This window comes from Bradysia coprophila, unplaced genomic scaffold, assembly GCF_014529535.1.
Source record: "Bradysia coprophila strain Holo2 unplaced genomic scaffold, BU_Bcop_v1 contig_350, whole genome shotgun sequence".
NCBI lineage: Eukaryota > Metazoa > Arthropoda > Insecta > Diptera > Sciaridae > Bradysia > Bradysia coprophila.
The window spans coordinates 3078578-3099827 of NW_023503608.1; the positions used below are offsets into that span (position 1 = coordinate 3078578).

A 21250-nucleotide genomic window follows, 5' to 3' on the forward strand; every position below is an offset into this window, starting at 1 on the left:
GTTTTGTTTTCCTTAGGGTCGAAAGTGACTTATTACAACCCTGGGGAAAACAAGAAAATTTCTTAGGAGTCAAACGCTCGGTTTCGTCTCGGATCAATAAAATTCCCACGAACATTTGTGAACTCTTTCGATTTTTATGCAATTTAGTGATGATATGTAATTTACGCAGCCTGTGATCAATGTCGTGTGAACGTATTTTATCGCACTAGTGCGATAAAGGATTTGTAAGGGGCTTATCTTCGGTATGCAACACGAATCGTATGCTGGTATATTATCGCACACGACGTCTTGCCAATCTCGGCTTCGCCTCGGATTGGCAATCTGACATCTAGTGCGATAATATACCTCCATACGATTCTTGGGAAAAAAATTGTCGCACTTCAATTGACCCTACTCATTCCACCGAGGAATTTCCATGCTCTTGCCTTCCAATCACTTTATACGCTAAAATTAATCATATTTTACGATTAAATAAACCGTATACCAACTGGCGGGTGACGTTACTCACAAGTTAAAATACATTACCATTCAATAACAGCATGAATAAAATCATCATTTATAACATCGTTGTTATCCTTTATTACAATAATTTTACGAAGCAAAATCAATAGGAGAAAATCGGCGACATTTTACGAAACACTTCTGTGTATTGGCATCAAATGAAAAGTAAAAAAAAAGAAAGATACACATCGTGTATATTATAAATGGTGGAGGACGTATACATATCATTTTATACTCTGTGCAGAGTAAAAAAAAACGGGAGTGAAAAAAAACCACTTGATCCCACTTTGTCGTATTTTTTGATTTAAAATCCTCTGCAAAGCTATTTGTTTGATTGAATTTTTATTTTTCATTTTCATAATAAATCCCTTTGATTTGCATTTAAAGTAAAAAAAAAACGTTCTACGGTATCTATATGGGTTTAGAGAAGCGGTGAATTTAATTCAAAAAAGAAACCTTTTCGGTGGACGGTTTTTTGATGTGATTTAAGAATAAGAGTACGGAAAAAATATGTTGAACTAGAACGACTACATTATATGACTATCACATTAGAAGCCTTTGCTGTAAGATTGATTCAGTTGGCTGCTTAGCCTGTTACTGACGGCAAGCATATGACCAGTATTATTATCGGGTCTATTACTTCCATCGACCAACGTATTTTTAATCTGCTGATTTCAAATCTTCTACTTCAACTTTTTTAACATGTATTTTACTATATGAAGGACAATATTACCCAGAGATTGTCATTATTTTTCTCGTAGTTATCGATAACAGATGAATAGCCGTATTGTGACATGCTAATCAATTGATCTTTAAAATTCGGAAATTCGGGAAACTACGCGAGCAAATACTGGGACAGTTGCTATTTGATATTGGTGACCAATAGAAGGAAATAGTACGTCAATGGAAAGAAATAGTACGCCAATAGAAGGAAACAGTAAGCCAATAGAAGTAGATGGGATAGAGTTTTCTCGCGTAGTTTCTTCCTCGCACACAATGCATCCTGGAGTCAAAAAACGCTGTATGCCAAGCAAAAACCGAAGATCTGTAAATAAACGCTGTATGCCACGTGAAATCATGAGACAAAACATCGGAATCACATTTGAAACAAATTTTTTGTCTCATGTTTTACGCTACACTTTTGTCCAAAGGGGTTTTTTCCAGACCTATTTTGTCTAGACATTTTTAGTCTGAATGCTCTGCTGAATGTTACCCCTACAAGCAAATTAAATAATTCGAGGAGGGAGCATTCGGCATTTATCGATCAAGCTGATGTAAAGTTGAAATTTTGTTTAGAAATCTGTTATCGACAACGATGACAAAAATAATTAATGAGCTCTGGCTTGCATTGTTTATGTAGTAAAATGAAGGGTTAAACAAATGAAGTAAAAGATTATGTGCTATACTTTAAACAAAAGAAGACACATATTTAATAAATCCAAAATCGCTGTTTCCTGCCCAGACCTCTACACTTTAGTTCTACGCTTAGGAGGCGACCCATACGTGCCTAACACGTATCTTGCATTCATCAAAATATTCAAGAAATAATTTTCCAACTCAACAAAAGAAACATAAGACTTACCATCATTATCGATACATTGATTCGGACTCGCTGAACCAACTGAACTGAGACTTCCTCGTGCATTACCCGATTGTTCTTGGTTTGGATTCGGAACTGAAGCAATTAGAAAACGCACGCTTTCAGTAGGGACTTCACCATAAAGCAAAATTCAATTTCTTACCGGGTGTTAACGATCGCGTCATATTGTTTGGTGAACTGGGTGGAATCGAACCACTTGACGAATTATTCGACGATACCATAGATTTGACGTTGTTGTTACTCATGTGTATGTCGCCATGGTGATTGTTGTTAGTGTTCAATGAGTTGTTGTTCGTCAACCCGTTCAGACCATTCGTCATAGCGGTATGATGATGAACCATACTGTTTGTCAACGACGTTATTTGACTATGATGTAGCAATTGGTTTGTGGGTAGAGACGACATTGACGGTGGTGTTAGTAAACCGGGACCGTACCTGGATGGTGACATTAACATTGGTGGGCTAAATATAGGAGACCGCAAACATCGCATTATATGCGTCGGGTGGACTTATATTATGTACTTACCCGAATACACCGACGGCAACAGCAGCTTCTCGCAGGGCTCGTCCCTGTTCCATATCACGAAACGCTTCCGGACGAATAGTGGCTGTATTTCGTGGTTGGCGTTCATTTTGAACGGCTGCAAAAATAAATCAAATTTTAATGAAGCATTACCGATGAATTAGAATTTAAACTTGTTAGAACGTTCATCCGTTTCAGCTATATTTAACTATCTTATCGTATCATACATCCATCAATTTCAATACACCGAATTCACTCTCTAAACTTTTGTTTGGCTGTTAGCTTTAACTGATCCACTTCGTAAATTGTTAAATTGACTTTCGCACAAATCGAAGCTGAAATACGATATCCGTGACACACCAAATTTATTTATTCGCTAAACAAAGTTTTTATTTTTATTCGCGAAAAACCATCTTACTAATGAAAAGCGCATCAGTTACCCGTTTCCAGGGTGAAAAAAAAACTTAAATTACTTTTGAAAGTTTTTATTTCTATTTTCGTTGTTTTTGCACATACCGACGGCAAACACATTTAACGTATGTTACTACATGGATGTTGTAAAACTTTTTATCCGACGTACAAAACAATTTTCAAACGAGTGCAAGTTATAGGTACGCGATGCGAGCGAGATGAAAATTATTCAAATTTTAAATGGAGAGATAGACCAGCGTATCAGATGTTGTCTGCGAACCGAACAAAACCACCGAACCATTTTATATTTCTGAGGATTAAATAGACGAAACAACATCTTAACTATCATCGAAAATATTGTTTAGGCTATACTGTACAAACTACGTCTACAGGCACTATCCAGAATCCAGATATTGTGTGAGTAAATAGTTGTGGCACTTGTGAGTTTGGTTTTATCACAAAATTGTTAGCTCACGTAATGAATTACTTTCGCAGCGTCCAACCAATGTAATCTAATTATGTCCTTGTATTTACAGCATTGAAACGTAAAAATACAATCGGAGACGCAATTTGTTCAAAGCTTTCAATAATTTAAAGGAAGAGATTATTGGCACCGGGTGTTTGTTCGTTCTTAGGGAATTGGTTCTTTTGCGAAATATAACGTGAAGACGGGTTGTTCGATACCTTTGAATTAATCCCTTTACGAAATATAACGTAAATGCGTTTTATAGAATACTAGGGAATTCATCCTTCTACGAAATGAAACGTTTAGCCGTTTTGTTGGATCCTGAGACGAAATGTAACGTAAATATATCGAACAATCCGCCATTACCTTAAATTTCGTAAAAGGACGAATTCCCTAATATCGAACCAACTACCTTTACGTTAAATTTCGTAAAAGGACGAATTCCCTAGTATTCTACAAGACGCATTTCCGTTATATTTCGTAAAAGGATTAACTCCCTAGTATCGAACAACCCGTCTTTACGTTACATTTCGTCAAAGGACGAATTCTCTACGATCGAACAAACTATATTTACGTTACATTTCGTAAAAGGATGAATTCCTCAAGATCGAAAAATCCACCTTTACGTTACATTTCGTAACAAACAAGATGGATTCCCTAAGATTGTGTATAAAACAAGTTTAATTTTCAAAATATCCGGATTTCTTATTCAAATTTTAATTTTTCCTGGTGCCAATAGTCTCTTTATAATACTGTGGCTAATGGCAACGGGTGCGATTAGCATCAGTATAATAAAGAGACTATTGACAGCTGGTGCCATTAGTCACAGTATAATAAAGAGACTATTGACAGCTGGTGCCATTAGTCGCAGTATAATAAAGAGACTGTTGGCACCCGGTGCCAATAGCATATTCGTAATTTAAAAATCGTTGTAGTCTTATTGACCAAAATTAATTGCCAATAAATTTTCATATTTGCCTTTGTCGCAAAGAACAATCAATTTCCACGTCGTACACATTATCCTTCATTTTAATTTTAATTGTTGCATTGCCAGAAACAAACGCAATCATATAACAAAATCATTATCTCTTTGAGTTCGTACAGTGCTATGTCAATTAAAATCGTAATGTACAGATATATATGTAACGCATGCCTTTATGCAACATTATTGCAACAACAGAGACATATTGTCAATACTCATAGAATGAAATACATTATAGAGATGGCCCCCCCAACCCAGAACAACACCTCATAATTCAACTAAAAGCCCAGAAGGTATTCTCACTTTGAAATTGGTACGTACAAAACCAGAATTAACATTAAAAAGGCACGTGCGTTGTCCCTAAAAATGAATATCAATCTTATGTGGTAAATGCACCACCTATGGTGCTTTGCAGTTTTCCAGTTTTCTAAATATTATATTATGTAGAACAACGCATATCCTCTCTACCCTTTCAAAATATTTGTCACCGTGTCGTCGTTTGCGGGCAAAAAGACAAAAAGCAGTATGAAAGAAGAATTGTGTATTTAGTGAAATGTTAGACTGTTTCGTTCAGCATGTGTGAGATGTGGCAGAGGGATGAATAAATATTATTTGACATTTATTGGGTAATTTGTATTTCATTAATTGAGCATTTCTATGGAAACCGAGCTTTTCGGTATACTCACACAAAATGGTAGAGTTAGATGGATGATGTATGGGATGGTATATAAGTATACGGGGTCGATGAGACAATTTTTTTGGTAAACGCTTCGTTTGGATTTTCATGAATGAGTTATTTTCAATGTGACCCAATTTGAATGATATCAGTTTTTCGGCAGATGATAAAATACTGATTCTAGATATCCCTTGGAGCCCTTGGATCTTTGGAACAATCAGAATTTATTTAGTTGTCTCTATTCAGGGCAAATTTTGGGTAATTTTCCGGAATTCGCGGAATTTTTCAGAATTAAAATCCCCAAAAAAGCCTCACTGTAATGCACAGCAATGTGCATTATATCAAAACAAGCACAACGGTTTTCTTCCTCGGCAGACTATACGTGCAATGAAAGTTGAACAAGGAAAATAATAAACATTTTGCATTCCATAAGCTATTCAATTTTTCCGTTGTCATCGTTTCTACGGTCTCGTCGCAACATCTTTATTTCGAGTGATTTCACATGAACAAATTTTAGAGACTCGAATCGCAGGGATTGCTAAAATGCGAACAATAATTCAAATGCGAGAGATGTAAGAGCAGGTGAGTAACCGTAACATTTTGCCGGCAAAAACTCTAACGTTGTTTTCGGTGAAGAAGGGAAATTTATTGGATTTTCTTACATTCGAAACACCGTTGAATTTGAATTCGTTTATTTAAAAGCAACTGAAGGAGATAAAGAGCCCATTTGCAGACGTTAATTTGTTTTATTCAATTACCGTAAATGTGGTTCACTCAAACGTTCCGTCATTGACTATAGTGTAATCCTCAAACACCGCATAAATAAACGCACGCGACTGTTAAAATAATTGCAGAAAAATAGCTCACTTCCTCCAGCCCACTTTATATTCGTAAATGGTTAAACTCTCTGTGGTGTATGCATATTAGGTGTAAAAAAATTTTACTTTCTGGTTTATGCGTTTTCACACATTTTAACCCTTGCTCATATCTACTTTAATATTCATACGAACAGACTTGACACATATCGGTCACGTGCACGCAGCATTTTACATTACGCGACAACATTGTTACCGAAAGTAATTATCCGGAATCAAAAAGATTTCACAAACATGTTTCGCTAAATGAGCGATTTGCATAAATGAAATACACAATTTCAATGTATCAATTGATTTGAAATGAATTTAATGAGATGAATATGTGCAAAACAAATACTTGACGTACTTTATGCGCCCGCTGTTCATATGCTATGAATGTGTTTGGGGACATTGGACAATTATTTAAGCGTAAAGCGGATAGACTTTTATTTATATTTCGTAAGCTGTAAACATTTGGCAGAGCACGTAACAGAACGATTAAGATGTTTGTCTCAGTTTCGTTCACACCCGATTCAACTGTATTGGGAGACCTGACAGTAGACGTTTAATAGTTATTAGAATTAGTAGCGCAAAACTACGGCATATTGAATTTAAGAAGCTCATTGAATTTCATTAAGCTACAAAGTTCAATACTATTTCGTCGTCAGAATACCTGAGATCTCCTGAGTTTTCAATTCCAGTCAAGTCCATGGAAGATTTCAAAATATTCAATTAAAACAGACGTTTCTTACTAGAATGAACGAAATTGCTGCTATATTTTTTCGTTACTTAATGTGCATAGGCTTCTACACCGTTACACATCGTTTCACTCAGACCTGCCGGATTTCAATTTGCACGTCCGAAGGAAACTCAAATGTTAGGCCTAAAATCTCCACCACCACCCTGGTTTAAGCATATGTGCAGTGCACATTGTGCACTAAGAAAGAGAGAATAATGAACCCACTAAATCTAGTACTTCTTTTGTTTATCGTCAAAAATTTGACATAAACATTCTGTTACATACTTCCATGGTTTTGCATTTATTTTTCTGTACAAGAAAAAAAATAGCTAGATAGAGGTCTTCATTTAATATTGCCGCCGTTGTCTCTGTTACCGATAGCAACAATCTCATATTTACTTGTTTTCCTAGTTTTATTGCTTCGTACACACCGATCGTGAGACTATTTTTTGCAAATGAAGAATGCAAGGTATGAGAAATCAAATCGAAATTTGGAGATAAAATTTTTGTTGTAAATACGCGCCCAAATGTTAACACCTTAACAGATATTTATGCTTTATACAAAGGAATGAAATTCCATCAAAAAGTTTATGAATAAGTTGAAAACCCCCAGAGAGAACTCTAAAATTAAAATTTACTGACGAATCTATTGACTCCTCATAGCCGATGCGAACAGTATAGTAGAAAGTTTTCAGAGCTATATTTGCAGAGCGATTTACTATTTAAGATCGCCTATTTTTTGTGGTTTTTTCATCGAAAACAACATTTTAAACGTAAGAAAATTGATACAAACGATCACACATATTGACGAGACAACAATAATTTTACTATAACTTACCATCTTTATTCATGCCCATCTGTAGACACTTTTTCAGTCGACAAGCCTGACACTGATTTCGATGGGCCTTATCAACAATACATCGTCCAGTACCAGCTTGACATCTGCAATAAAACGGTACAAGAATTATAGTTTTGATACAACCATCTAAACGCACGAAATTGTAGAATCAACACGAGAAATTAATCGGAGTAAAATTCATAACATTAATTTCCCTTCAATATCGAGTTAGCGCGATGGCTAATCTTTTTTATGTATGAAGAGATAAACTCACTTAATGCACTTAATTCTGCATTTAATTTATTAAATTGAATTTCATTTATTTACACCACTCTTTGGCCTATTGTCATGCAAATTAATGTCGATCGTATTAGTTACCACCAGTAAAATACACCTACTGGCAAATAAAGTCCGTGCATTTAGCAGAACGGGAAAAATCACCCCCTTAACCTATCTACATCGCACTATTAAAATTCAACATTTTTATATCAAACAATTATTTACGTCTCTATACTACTAAATCCATCGTATGGCATCGTAGAATAGAAAATTTGTTTTCACAAACAAACACGTACGCATGGTACATTTAATGTAAAAACGCAAATATCCTCTGTAAACGATATATATATATACCAGTCCACAGCCAGACGGTATAAAATGGTGTTCAGAGCATAAAGTCGGATAACATACAAGAAATCCCGTAAGTCATTTAGTTTGAGTGGTATCAGATGTACACTGATTTTTAGTAAAGTGAAAATTAAATGAGATAAAAATCAATAATTCCCTTTCCCGTCGGTAAAGTATTTTGTATGTGGAATAGTCATTCGTGCGGTTTTTGATAGCGTGAATTATTTTTCCGAAGGATACGAGTGTTAAGCCCTGAGTTCTGAATTGCAGACACGATGTCAGTTCAGGGACTATTTTTGACTATTTGCTAAATTTGTTAAAATTTCCTAAAACTTGTTAAAAACTCCTAAAATTTGTTTATTTTTATTTTGGAAAAGCTTAGTAATCTTTGGAATGTTGTAGCAAATTTATTTTCCAAAAATATGCCCTTGTCAGTTTGTCAACTTTAACAGGACTTCAAGAGTACAGCAGAGGTAAACGTAAAAAAGGTCTAAAATATCAGAAAGACCGTGTTTTGGTAGTCTCAGTTATATTTAATGTTAATCAGAACCTGTAACTTAATCGATGGAAGAAAACAACCACCAGTAGTCAAAGAAATGGGAGTTCTAGTAATTTCAAAGCAATCCTGAAATGCGCTTTTCTATATAATTTATATACTTTTGTTTTCCCTAGAGTCGAAAGTGGCGAATTACATCACTCACTAGGGACTAAAAAGTTGAAAAGTCACATTTTAATATACATTACTTACCAATGGGGCAAATGATGGAAATGGTACTTCTTGTGTGAATTTTGCTGAGGTCGGTAAACACACAAGAAGTACCATTTCCAACATTTGCCCCATTGGTAAGTAAGGTATTTTATTCAAAAACTTGAGGTAAAGTTTTGGATCCGTGCAGTAAAGTTAACTTTACCTAACGTTTTTGAATAAATAAATATTTCATTTCATTTCATTTATTTCCAAAAACAAATTTCTTACGTTAATCGCACCGCGTAGCTCCAGTATGCGTTACAATTCTAAGGAGCTATTATATTTGTTGTCCGTGGATTGACGTTGAAACATTATACCAATGGCAGTATTTACGTAATAACAATTTAATAAAATTTTATTGCATATGCGGGATGTTTCTCCAAATTGTTGTTGTCCTAGCACTTATAAACAGACATTATTTGAAATTGACAGGGGGAATTATCGTTCCCCTACGCCTCTTTTCTCTTTTTCACGATGTTTCCCCTCATATGTCAATAATCTACTGATAAACGAACGAATAGATTCATTGTCTCGTATTATAAGGATATTAAAAGAAAGTATGTGAAATTCACATTGTGAATACAAATGAAGTAAAAGATTTTGTATCAACCGCTGTATCAACAAATGAAGTACGAGAGTTGAAGATTGTACCTCGATACACTTTCCGTTCCTTATTTATTTATCGTATGACTTTATCAACTAAAAACTCATAAAAAAAAACAAAACATTGCATGAAAACCAACAATAACATTGATCACTTGTTTCGACTATCGAATAATTGATTCGAACACACCATGTAGTCCGGGATGTCCTAACGGAGTTCAGCAACTAATGAATGAACGATTGTCTGATAGTTACGACTACACCAAAGCCCGGGATGTCCTTACGGAGTTCAGCAGCTAACAACTGGTGCATTTGTCGATCAATCATCAATTTCAAACATTCGGCCATTTTCGCGTTGTAACACTGTTTCCATTGTATGCAATTCTTTGTCATTTTCCGGTCCAAATTCCAAACTCCAATTGTTCGGTCTTAGTTGATTTGCCGGGATGTCCGTGAGGAGTTCGGCAGCCAGGTGATGTTGATTAATTAAGCATAGCTTAAACGATGGGCTTTCTTCAAGCTAACATCATCCATCGTACGAAATGACACTTTCCAGTGGAGTTTTTGGACAGTCGAAGGTGTGCTCTATGTAGTGATTGAGGTTATGTTTCTTTGTTCCGATCGCGATAGCGATAAATTCGATTAAATTTTGCTCCGCTTGTTGAAACTCCAATTGATTTGGAAACACCGAACTTTCATTAGTACTTTACATTTATAAAATACGAACAAAACTCATTACAACGATACTTATGTATCAATTTTCTATCACTACAAGAAAAACCGTGACCATCGTAAATGAATGTCAACTGTCATCCGTTCCTTAAAGGTTTACAATCGAAAGAGCCGCTTATAATCGTATCTTTGACATGTTTTCTAACTTAAGAAATGTCGTGGTTTGTAATTAATTCCACAAGAATATCGTTGAACAATTGAAAATCTAGATTTTTATTTTCTGAATTTTATTTAACTAGATGTCCTCTAGCAACAAGAATGAAATACAAAAAAAAAAATCTAGATTTTCATTTGTATTTTATTTTGATGGAATAATTTACAAATGGCAACAGCTCCCAAAACATAAAGCGTATCGAATTTCCCTGTATGTCTCAAATTGTAGGACAAAAAATGCGGTTCGAATTTGAGGAAACATTTTAGGAAAATGCTTCACACAATTTTACCCGTAATGATGCTGAAAATTTACGAACATTAAGTCAACAGTACGCTGGACGGAGCATGTTAAAAAAAACATGAGTCATTATTTACAACAGTATCGATGATTTACTTAACAAAAAACCAAATAATCCCAATTTCCAATCGATTCACATGCCATTCATACCAATCTACAGTAATTAAAAATTAATAAAACCCTTTGTCCTACATCAAACTTGTTTAAATACAGGCAATTCGAATCGTTGACATTGCAATATTGAAATTTAAATTGCTATGTAGCGTCTGTACCACAAAATATATTCCGTTCAATACATTCAATTATACTACAACTTTGGTCGTCCCAAAATGAATTGAAAAATTAACATATCAATCTACTAAACCGGTATCCATATCCAACACCACTCACATTAAGTGGAAACTTTTTAATCTCGAATTTTTGTTAAAATATCCATAATTTCACCATCGAATCTCGTAATCGCTATATCGAACACACGATATTCACTAATTCATCGCAAAACATTTTCTCAAACGTTTAATACTTTATTGATATTCTTCCTGCTACCAGCCAACCACAACCTAAATAAATATAATTCTGGATATAAATTCGTTTAATCCCTCCATTCAATATTTTCTACGTTTCCGAACAGTTTTGATTCAATATTTTGATATTTGGACATAGGAAATCAGTTCAAAAGTATTACCACGCAAAGCCAAATATAATAGAACGACATTCATCTACATTCTCTACTGCCATCGTATTACAACATGGAATAAATACAACAACAGACGGAAAACACTCAACAGTAACATAGCGTATTATATACATCGCAGAGCGAAAGGTATATCTTTAGCATCCCATGGGATCGATAAGGATTCAACTAGGATATACTTGGCCAAATGTGACCATATCAGTCATAAATGGTACGGGGGGCATGGTTTTATGCTGTGTAGTTATGAAATACTGGTCTATATTGAGGGAGGAAGTGCAATACTTTGTTTATAAATATTTATCAAATTCAGATGTGTAAAGGTTTATGAAAACATAATTTGTAAAAAATAAATCCCAATCTGATTCGAATTTAAATTCATGTGCCAGGCACCGTTCATGCACGATTGTACGCAAATTAACGATAAAATCGAATACATCCATTCATCGAAAAGTAGTTTTCATTAAGATCCACTTGCCAGTCTGTTACACAAAATTTGTGATTTAAATATTCGCCATATTGACGCACCTTCTGACCTCTCATCAGACCCATCAAATAATGAGATACACCGAGATAATAAAATTTCAATCAAAGTATGGTGCACTTCAATTTCAATTACTATCATATCACTAATCCAATTGAATATAAGGGTTGATTTATCATCAATGAATGGACGAATTACGGCTGGTGTAGCAAGTACAAAAATACAATCGACGAGTACGAACCAAAATGCAAGGATGATCCGCATTAACAAATGTGTTGTCGGTTGTTGAGTCTGTTGAGGGAAATGAGTGCGTGATACACGGCGGATTTTATTTTATTCGGTATTGAAAATGCTCTGCACAGTCAATCTAATTCGTTCGTCGCATTCAGTGGGATTGTAATTATTTTGATCTTACTTGACGCACATGTCAGCATATTTTCGAGAAAAAAAAATTACTCACGAAAATTGAAGAGATTACCACACATGACTTCAATGAAAGTAAATTGATTTCAAAATCGGAGATGAGTGCCTGCTTATATCTAACAGCATGTCTTCTTAGGAGCTTGAATCGGGTTAGATTTGGTTATTCTTTGAATTTACAGGATTTTGAAAATTACAGTCAACAGATAAGATCAGGAAACTTTTCCGTCCTTTCCACTGAGAACAAGAACATATGATTTCTTAAGCATAATAAAAGACAACACACAACATCAAAGGGCTAATTGACTAAATGACATTACCAACGAACAATTACATGTAACACAAAGAGACGTTATGGGTACTATATCCATTGGATATTATCCAAGACGCAACCTAATAGCCGATTTAGTCATGTGTCATTATTGTGGACAAAAACTGAGTGGTGCGGTTGAGTTTCGAACCCACAATCAGCAATCGCACTTGCTCGGTTATAGCACATAGCTTTCGATAATCCTCAATGTTAGCCGAAGAAACTCTAGTAGCTAGAATCAATCGTTGTATGTAATTTGAGACATAACTTATTTCACAATGTTCTGCCAATATCAATATTATCATACTAGTATACAATGGAAACGTCGACATCGCTTGTGGAATGAATTCGATTGATGGAATTTATGACTCTTTTGCAATAGCGCTGGTAAAAACACAAACGTCCTCTTGTGGCTGTTCAACCGTGAGTTGATTCACTGAATTGTTTTCAAAAAATGTGGCGGGATGATTCAACAAAAAATATTTATTGTTGATCGGTTGAATGTTTTTAGTATTTGCAATTTCCAAAATTAAATCAATTTGATCTGTCAGTATTTTCCGTGTAATACCAGGTGAAAAAAATAGATGGAATACAAACAGATAAACATGGAGCAATTGAGCACAGTGCACTTGTGTTATTTTAAAAATAATAAGAATTTCGTACACATATTTATTGTGCACGTAAGCTGTTGCTCGGTGCACACAGAGAAAAAGGCAAATAAAGGAGATTCTTCGCAAAAGCAAATACAGATTAAAAGCAAACAATCTTGCCTGTCGTTGGTTGGAATCTAAAATTGTTGTGAATCTTACAGTCTCGAGACCCACTCCTCCGTTAAATTATACAATTTTCAGGTTTCCCAAGGACCGAAAAAATTCGTTAAGAGTGATATCGCAAAAACTTCGACCAATTTTGAAGAAATTGAAAGACTGCTTTCATGGACTGTCTTTCATTTCCACTACATATCTCCGATTTTTTCGACTATCCATGTGCCAACAGGTCAAAAGTGAGGGAATGTCAGAGCGTCGTGAAAACACATTTTTTTTGCAGTAACTCGTATTTTTAAAACTTGAAATATTGTCCGAATATAGACCACTGAAAAACCTGCCATTAATGTAGATGTAGAGCCGCTGCACATTCGAGAGTTATTTGTGGAAGTAATGTAAATTTTCTAAAAGTACTGTTGCCCTGTAATAGATCCTATCCGCGGAACCGACTATATGGCGTTGTAGCTGAACACTCCTACTCTCATTGCATGTTAGCTAGACCTCAGGTTACCTTTTCGATTACCCTATCTTTTCTCACTGTTTCAACACTGTTAATTCTACTTCCTTTTCGATCTAAATGTCTTCAATAGTTTGATGCAAAATCTTGTACTTAACTATTTTATCACCTATTTTGCTTATTTGCTATGATAAGCAAATTTTAGCTAAACTAATCGTCTTTCTGTCGCCTTACCTGTAAATCAATTTTCGCCTCACGCTTCGCTTGAAAAATCCCGAACACCCATTGCAAGCCAATATGCCATAGTGCTTTCCCGAACTGGTATCGCCGCACACCACACATATCAGCCCCAAATGTTGAACTTTCTTATTGCCATTGGTCATCGAACTTAATGTAGTGCACTCGTTGTTGTTGCCATTATTGGACGACATATTTTGTGTTGGCCATGGAATTAATCGATTTTGCGGTGAATAGCAGGATACAGGTGACGACCGTTGATCTGTGGATGTTTACGAAATGGTAAATCAATTTGTCGTTATGCATTTTATGCAAATATGATGGCTTAAGAGCACAGCACATTCGATGCTGTAATCAGGTTTCGGTATTATGTGAGTGTCCCAAATAATGCATCCAAGAATTATCTTTTTTCCGATTTTTTATTTGTCATGTGCAAGGGTGGGTGTCTAAATTTGTATAATGCAATGTATTCAGCGCAACATAATGCATAAATTTACTTAGATATTTGGGGTTAAAATGCCGAAATTTCACCCTCGGGACAATTGTTTAGCAATCACCCCTAATTTGATGTTAGTGAATTTTTGATGCACTTCGTTTTCCTTTCATTCAACAAACGGTACAACGATATGCATTGGCAAGTAAGTACACACAAATTTATTTGTTATAAGGGGCAAATCAAATAAAAAAAATTTACAAAATAAACTGTGAAGAAGAGGGTAGACGTGGAACGATTAAATCATATGTTTCTATTCGATTAGCGTGATACGCTTATTAATTCTAATTTACAAGCAGAGCAAATACTTGTTACTGTTCTTGTTATTTACGGACGAAATTCAAGTTTTGTTGTTCTCTTCAAAACCGGAAAAGAATGAACGAACAGCTAATTGCTGAACAGAAAATTGTTGTTGTAAACGAGCCAGAAACACGTCCGCCGGTAAGCTCAACGATTATTTTTGTCATGTTTCCACGGTATATAGTCAACCTTTTTACATATAAATTCCATTTTCAAAAATATCAAATCCTACTCTCCAGCCTAGGAAATAAAAGCATTTCTCGTACTGCCGTTAATTTGACAGCTAAAGCACTTGATGTTGCTCTTTTTGAATACTAATGCGTAATTTTCCATAAAAAAATCTATTTCCGTTTTTATGAACAAAGCGAGTGAAATACTCACAAATACGGTAAAAAGCAGCCAGAATTTTATAGGCTGATAAGTCTGCGAGTATTTGCGTTGTGGAGTGTGCGTACACCACTGTGTTGGGTCGGTATAACTATATATTTATATATACGATCCTCTTCGCCTAAACAACTGTTAATTCTTAACATTCTCCTTCGTCAATCCACTTGGCATTCATTAGTTTGATTTTATTTATGATGATTAATCTGCGAAGCGTGAAATCTAATAAAACATTTACAGTGAAAATGTTACTCCAAAATATACGACGTACATATACACAAATAAATCAAAGTGGATCTTCTCTTGCAATTGAAGCAAAAAGTTACAACAACTCGACACTTCGAAGCTCGCAAATTCAATTATTGGAAGGTATATAAAGAATTGAATCAAATTATGGCAAATCACAGAAAGTTTTTTTTTTAACTTTATTTTGCTTTAAATTGAATAGGTATAGGTGGGAATAAAAGATGAAATTGTAAACATTATCCAAATGGATGTTGCAGAAATGTTTCGATCGAAAAAATTGTTGGATAGAAACAGATGGAACAGAAGATTCACGAAAGTTTTTACTTGCTTATCGTTCTGCAGCTTTCTTCGTTCCACATCGTTTTCTATGCTTTCAGCAGGAGAAACGTAAATAGAGTTTTTCCACTCACTCGTACGTATGGAATGAAAGAGATGAAAAGAGAGACGGCTACTGTTATGTCATGGAATGCAAGTGGAACGAATAAAATGGAAGCAATCAAAACCCACGAAAAGTAAAAACTTATTTTGAATTAAGTTTAGTACTGCTACTAACAAATTGAAAGTACCAGTACTAGTAATACTAGTCTAGTATGTCTGGGACTATTTTTGTAACATGAGGCTTAATGGATATTGTGCGCATTAGATATGAAAATGGAGTTAAGGTACACGTCAGAACAGGGGCTATTTTAGTGAAAGAATCATAAAACTTAGTGACATATTTCTGGCCAAATGGAGAAAAATGTAGAACACGACCAGATCTACATTTTTCTCCATTTGGCCAAAAATGAGCCATCATGGCTTCATCTTCATGGTAAAAAATCGATTTGAAGAATGTCTTGGCCAGAAATATATCACTAAGTGTTATGATTCTTATATCAACAAAAATTTCACCTATTTCAACAAAAGTTTCACTATTTTCAAACTCAGTTTTCAATGAAATTCTTGAAATTATTTCACTCAGGGGCTATGAGCTGGAAACGTCACTTTTACGCATTTAGTGCGTAAATATTTAAAAACATTTTGTTTTGCTTTTCTAAAGGGTTTGCAAAACTATAGTCTGGGATGACCATTTAGAGGCTTCCTCAGTTGCTTCGTAAGGGAGATATCAGTCTTTCAATATTGCTCTATGCTCTATGCTATTGCTCTATGAAGAAAATGTCGAGAGCAACAATTTTTACGATGTAAGTCTTACAATTTGTCCCTCTATCAATTCCAATGTCAGTCTTAAGTCCTCAGTGTTTCACAGGCCCTGGCTGGCGCTGATGCTGGTTCTTAGATACAGCTCAGGGGATTTTGCTAAAACTTGTTTACTTGAATAGCACTTCCCTCCCCCAACTCACTTATGAAAAAACCCGCGATGTTAACTTACACTTTTATTTAAAGTGCGTTGAGCCCCACCGTGGATTATTTATGACATCGAGCAAAGTACTTTATTAGGCTATATATGTGCAGCCGCAGGCTGTGTGTCATAATACACATCGTGAGCCTAATAAAGTATAATTTGCACCGAGATTCATAGAACGATTTATGAATATCTACTTCTGAAAAATTTTCATTTCGGGACAAACAATTAAGTGTTACAGAAACAGATCTAGTTTTCAAAATGAAAAAATAGATGACCCACTACAATGAGGTCCATGTTCGAACAGTACAAAATTGGTGTACAGAAAATTTCGTTTTGGGTTTTCGTTTTCAAAAGTTTTTTTTTAAATTTTTATCAAGACTAAATTACGAAGCAGCAAACTGAAAAACATTTTATTCACCAATGTTTACACAATTGCCGATTCCAACTAAAAAGTAAAAATTAATATATTTCTTATTTATGTAGTAGCAGTACCTATTCTGTTTGAATTAAAATGAATTTTTATTCGTTTTGTTTGAAGTTCTCTTTTATTTAATCAATGACAAATTCTTGTATCCAAAGACACTTTTCTGTATGGAAAAATATTATTCGATCTCATATGCCGAAGGAGGGCATGGTAAGTTGCTTCCTGTTTTTGTGTCGCAAGAATAACATCTGAAAAGTATTGGCGACTGCAAGAAAACCTAAATCAGAAAAATCATTGACGCCACGCTCTTTAGACAGGAGGGGGTCGGATAATAATGTATGCTCTACTGACATTTTGATTTTTTCCTTAGAAGTTCCGTCAGAACTTTTTCGACGTAGACAATATTTGAATAGCCCCTGAATTGTCATAGAAATCCAATTGTTCTTTGATAGTAACGGATCATATGCAAACTTTTATAATCGTTCTTTACAAACTGATGGCTTCCCAACAATTTGTTCGTTTCGGAACATTTTCTTTTTTATTGAATCATTTACTTTAGTAGGTAAAGTAATAGTACTTTATTGGTAGGCGAGACAAATTCGAGAATTACTTCGTATGTACATATTGTATATAACAAGTGAGCGTAGCGAACGCGTGTGTATACAATATGTACATAAGAAGTGATTCGAGAATTTTTCTCGCCTACCAATACAATGCTTTATCTTCCATGTGTGACTATTTCATACATTCAGCGTTTCTGTATATAAACTCGAAGGCATACAAACACCACTGAAATATTTGGTGTATCTAGTACACAAGCATCATGTGTGACAATCAAGCAAATTATGGCAACATATCGAGATGTAATCGTAAGTCTCGGTGGCCGAATCGGCTAGAGCGCGTCAATTTTATGCACATGATCGTGAGTTCTATTCTCACAACGAACATTTTTTTTGTTTTTTTTTTTCAATCTTCTATCAAAAAATTGTAAATAAACTGATCTCCGGTATCGTAGGTAGATTTTCAATCGAAGGAATATCTGTTGTAAACCGAGACCTTAGCCTTTTTGTCATATTGATTTGCAATGACACATTTCTCGGCAGATATTTGTACAATCGAAAAACTAATAACGCTACAGAAATCCTGATATAAAACACTACACAACGTAATTTTGAATAACGAGAATCCGTTTAGTCAAAATTTGATTATTTTTCGTTCTAAACATACACACGCGACATTCATGCATGCACTTTTTAAATTGATCGGACTACCTGCGACAGACTTACTAACACATCTATGCGAGCATCTATGTTCATTGCTTTTATGTTCTACATACATGTGGGGTTTCATGACAACAAATCTAAGTGGAATCATCAATCTCAGTGGCCGAATTGGCTGGAGCGTGAACTTTTTATGCATGAGGTCGTGAGTTCTCTTCCCGCACCAAACATTTTTTTATTTTTTTTTATTCATTTTATCAAAATAAATTGCAAATAAACTATGCTCATCTCTTTATCGTAAGTTGATTTTCATTCGTACGAATTTCTGCTGAGCACTGAGTCCCTGCGCTTTTTTACACATTTTTACACCACATTTGCGATGGCATATTTCTCGGCATATATGATATAAATAATTTACAGAAATCTTGAGGTAAAACAAAAAAAAAAAAGAAATTTTGAATGAAGAGTATCCGTTTCATCAAAATTTGATTATTTTCCGTTCTAACCGAAACCAAACATGGCATTCACACATACACGCGACACATTTTGCAGTACATGTTGCTTATATACTTTATAAATTGAGTCGCACAATGCGGCATAAGACAATCATGAGGGTATGTATATCTGATATACCCGAAGACTCTGTGGTCAGATGGTTAGCGTAGTTTGTTCATAAGTCGGAGGTTCCGTGTTCGAATCTCCGTCGGGTCACTGGTTTTTTTCTTCAAAATAAAAAAACGGAAATAAAATTTACCCTAGAAGAGTAATAATAGAATTATATCCCTAGAAAACCAGAATTAACGTATGTCTTAGAGTTTATATACAGAAACGAGTAATGTATGAAATAGTCACACATGGAAGATAAAGTGTTTTATTCGTTTTAAATGTATCATCATACTAAGAACCATATCATCTTAGAACAGAGCTGTGTGTTTTGGATCAGAAAAGGTGTTTTTCCACAAAGGCGCCTCACTCAAATAAAATTTTGTTTTTCAATTTATGGTCGAATCAGTCAAATATGTAAATGATGATAACGACTGTCTGGGTTTCCATTCAAGTTAATTTATGCGCATCAAATGTTAGGTATAATATTTATGTAATCTATGCCTTTTCTTTACACGTTTTAACATGAAAGCATATATCATAATGGAATGGTTTTACGAACAGAATTGATGAATAGAACAAGTGTTTTTTAATGTAACGGCATTGTATGTGGCTGCACTTGACAATGTTACGAACAAAGATGATGCTAAGTAATGCATGGATTGAGCCTATAATGAATTTGTTAACACAATAAGTAAATGGGTTAAATTCTTGAAACTCATGATCTATAAAAATGATCGATTATCGCTATTGAAATATTTGGATTGTGGCAATGGTGACCTCATAATGATGTAGATATGCTACAAAACGAAGCAATAACAACCCTTACTCTCAAACACTACACCACAGGAAAATGATTTATTTGACCATTGATCAGGAGAATGAATTGAATGACTCGGTGCAGCCGCCCAGCATTAGCGTAATTAACGGCATTTGTTAAAAATACGATCTCCTAAAATAAATAGTCAAACTGCGGAGAGTAACTAGTGATGAAAGGGTCAGAGATCTTTGAAACCCGATCCGAACGCAGCCTGAATTAAATTTTCGAAACTAGGTAACCCAAGGTCCAACGAAACTGAAAGGTGATTAGGAAACTCATGCCGGCGTGATTGACAAATACAAGGTAAATATAGTGAGGAAGTAATGTCATATATAACCGAATCAGATGTGCGGTGGCACGAAAGTTCTATACAAACGCCATCTCATCCCTTCGTTGAAAACAAAAAATGGAATAGAAAGTCGGGTCATCTGTTGTGAGATAGTGAAAATATTTTTGTGAAATACAAGTAAATCGTAGTCAACGATTTAAAAAAAAAAGATGTCATTGGCATCGAACTTATGTGCTAGGCCGCGCGACTGAATGGCATTACCTCCTCTCTATATTTACCTTGGACAAATACTCACAAAGTGACATTTTTCTATACGAAATACATCAACTCCAGTATTTTCACTTCAATGGGTTTGTGTCGTTAGTTAAATTCAGAATCTAGACATGCCACATTAGCGAGTCATAACAAAAATGAAACTTCGTTCATTTAGCTGCGTTCTGATTTCACTTACGATGTTTTTTGTTACAATCACAGAAAAACTTCTATTTACAAATTTGAATTTCAAGTGAACGATTCGATGAAAAAGTGAACCGAAAAATAAATTTCAACGCTTCCTTGTATAAAAACGAAGCTGCGTTAGAAAGTTTTACGCATTTTACATTTTGAAATTCGACAGCACTTACGGCGTCAATTTGAGACGGAGTTACATCAACAAAAGCGGCATAGCAGGGTTATCATGTGAAAAGTCTCTCGATGACTGCAACTGAAAATTCTGGACAAATTCTCAAAAAAATGACTGTATGTAGAGTAACATCTGTGATTTTTATCAGAATTTCGCACCCTCCCTAGGGGTGAAAAAATTCATTCAAATATTTTTAGGTAAATTAGGATGTGTTCCACTATTTTTTTAAATCAGAGAAAATTACACTCACGGAATTTTGAAAACCGACACATTTTCTGTTTCGTGGTTTACTGGTTTTTTGTGAATTTTGCATGTATTTTTATATGGAGAAATCAGAAACTATAGAAAAACACAGAAACAGGAAATGTGTCGGTCTTCAAAATTCCGTGT

At 34.9% G+C, this 21250-nt stretch overlaps 1 protein-coding gene and 1 long non-coding RNA gene across 5 annotated transcripts in view; one reads left to right on the top strand and one right to left on the bottom strand.

Annotated features, from left to right (window-relative positions):
• The window catches only part of LOC119080239, a 30822-nt gene that overhangs the window by 5354 nt on the left and 4218 nt on the right, over positions 1-21250 (top strand). Inside the window, exons 3-4 of the long non-coding RNA XR_005088295.1 lie at positions 7164-7281; positions 10041-10045. This is a non-coding gene — a long non-coding RNA (uncharacterized LOC119080239). The remainder of the gene's footprint in view (positions 1-7163; positions 7282-10040; positions 10046-21250) is intronic.
• Positions 1-21250, bottom strand: part of LOC119080234 (photoreceptor-specific nuclear receptor) — a 29338-nt gene that overhangs the window by 1538 nt on the left and 6550 nt on the right. For 3 of the 4 annotated variants that reach the window (XM_037188481.1, XM_037188482.1, XM_037188484.1), the window contains exons 2-6: positions 14112-14376; positions 7591-7694; positions 2628-2742; positions 2244-2563; positions 2084-2176 (exon numbers count right to left, since the gene is read on the bottom strand). In XM_037188481.1, the coding sequence (XP_037044376.1) occupies positions 2084-2176; positions 2244-2563; positions 2628-2742; positions 7591-7694; positions 14112-14376 (897 nt within the window). The remainder of the gene's footprint in view (positions 1-2083; positions 2177-2243; positions 2564-2627; positions 2743-7590; positions 7695-14111; positions 14377-21250) is intronic. The other variant, XM_037188483.1, reaches the window with a different exon arrangement.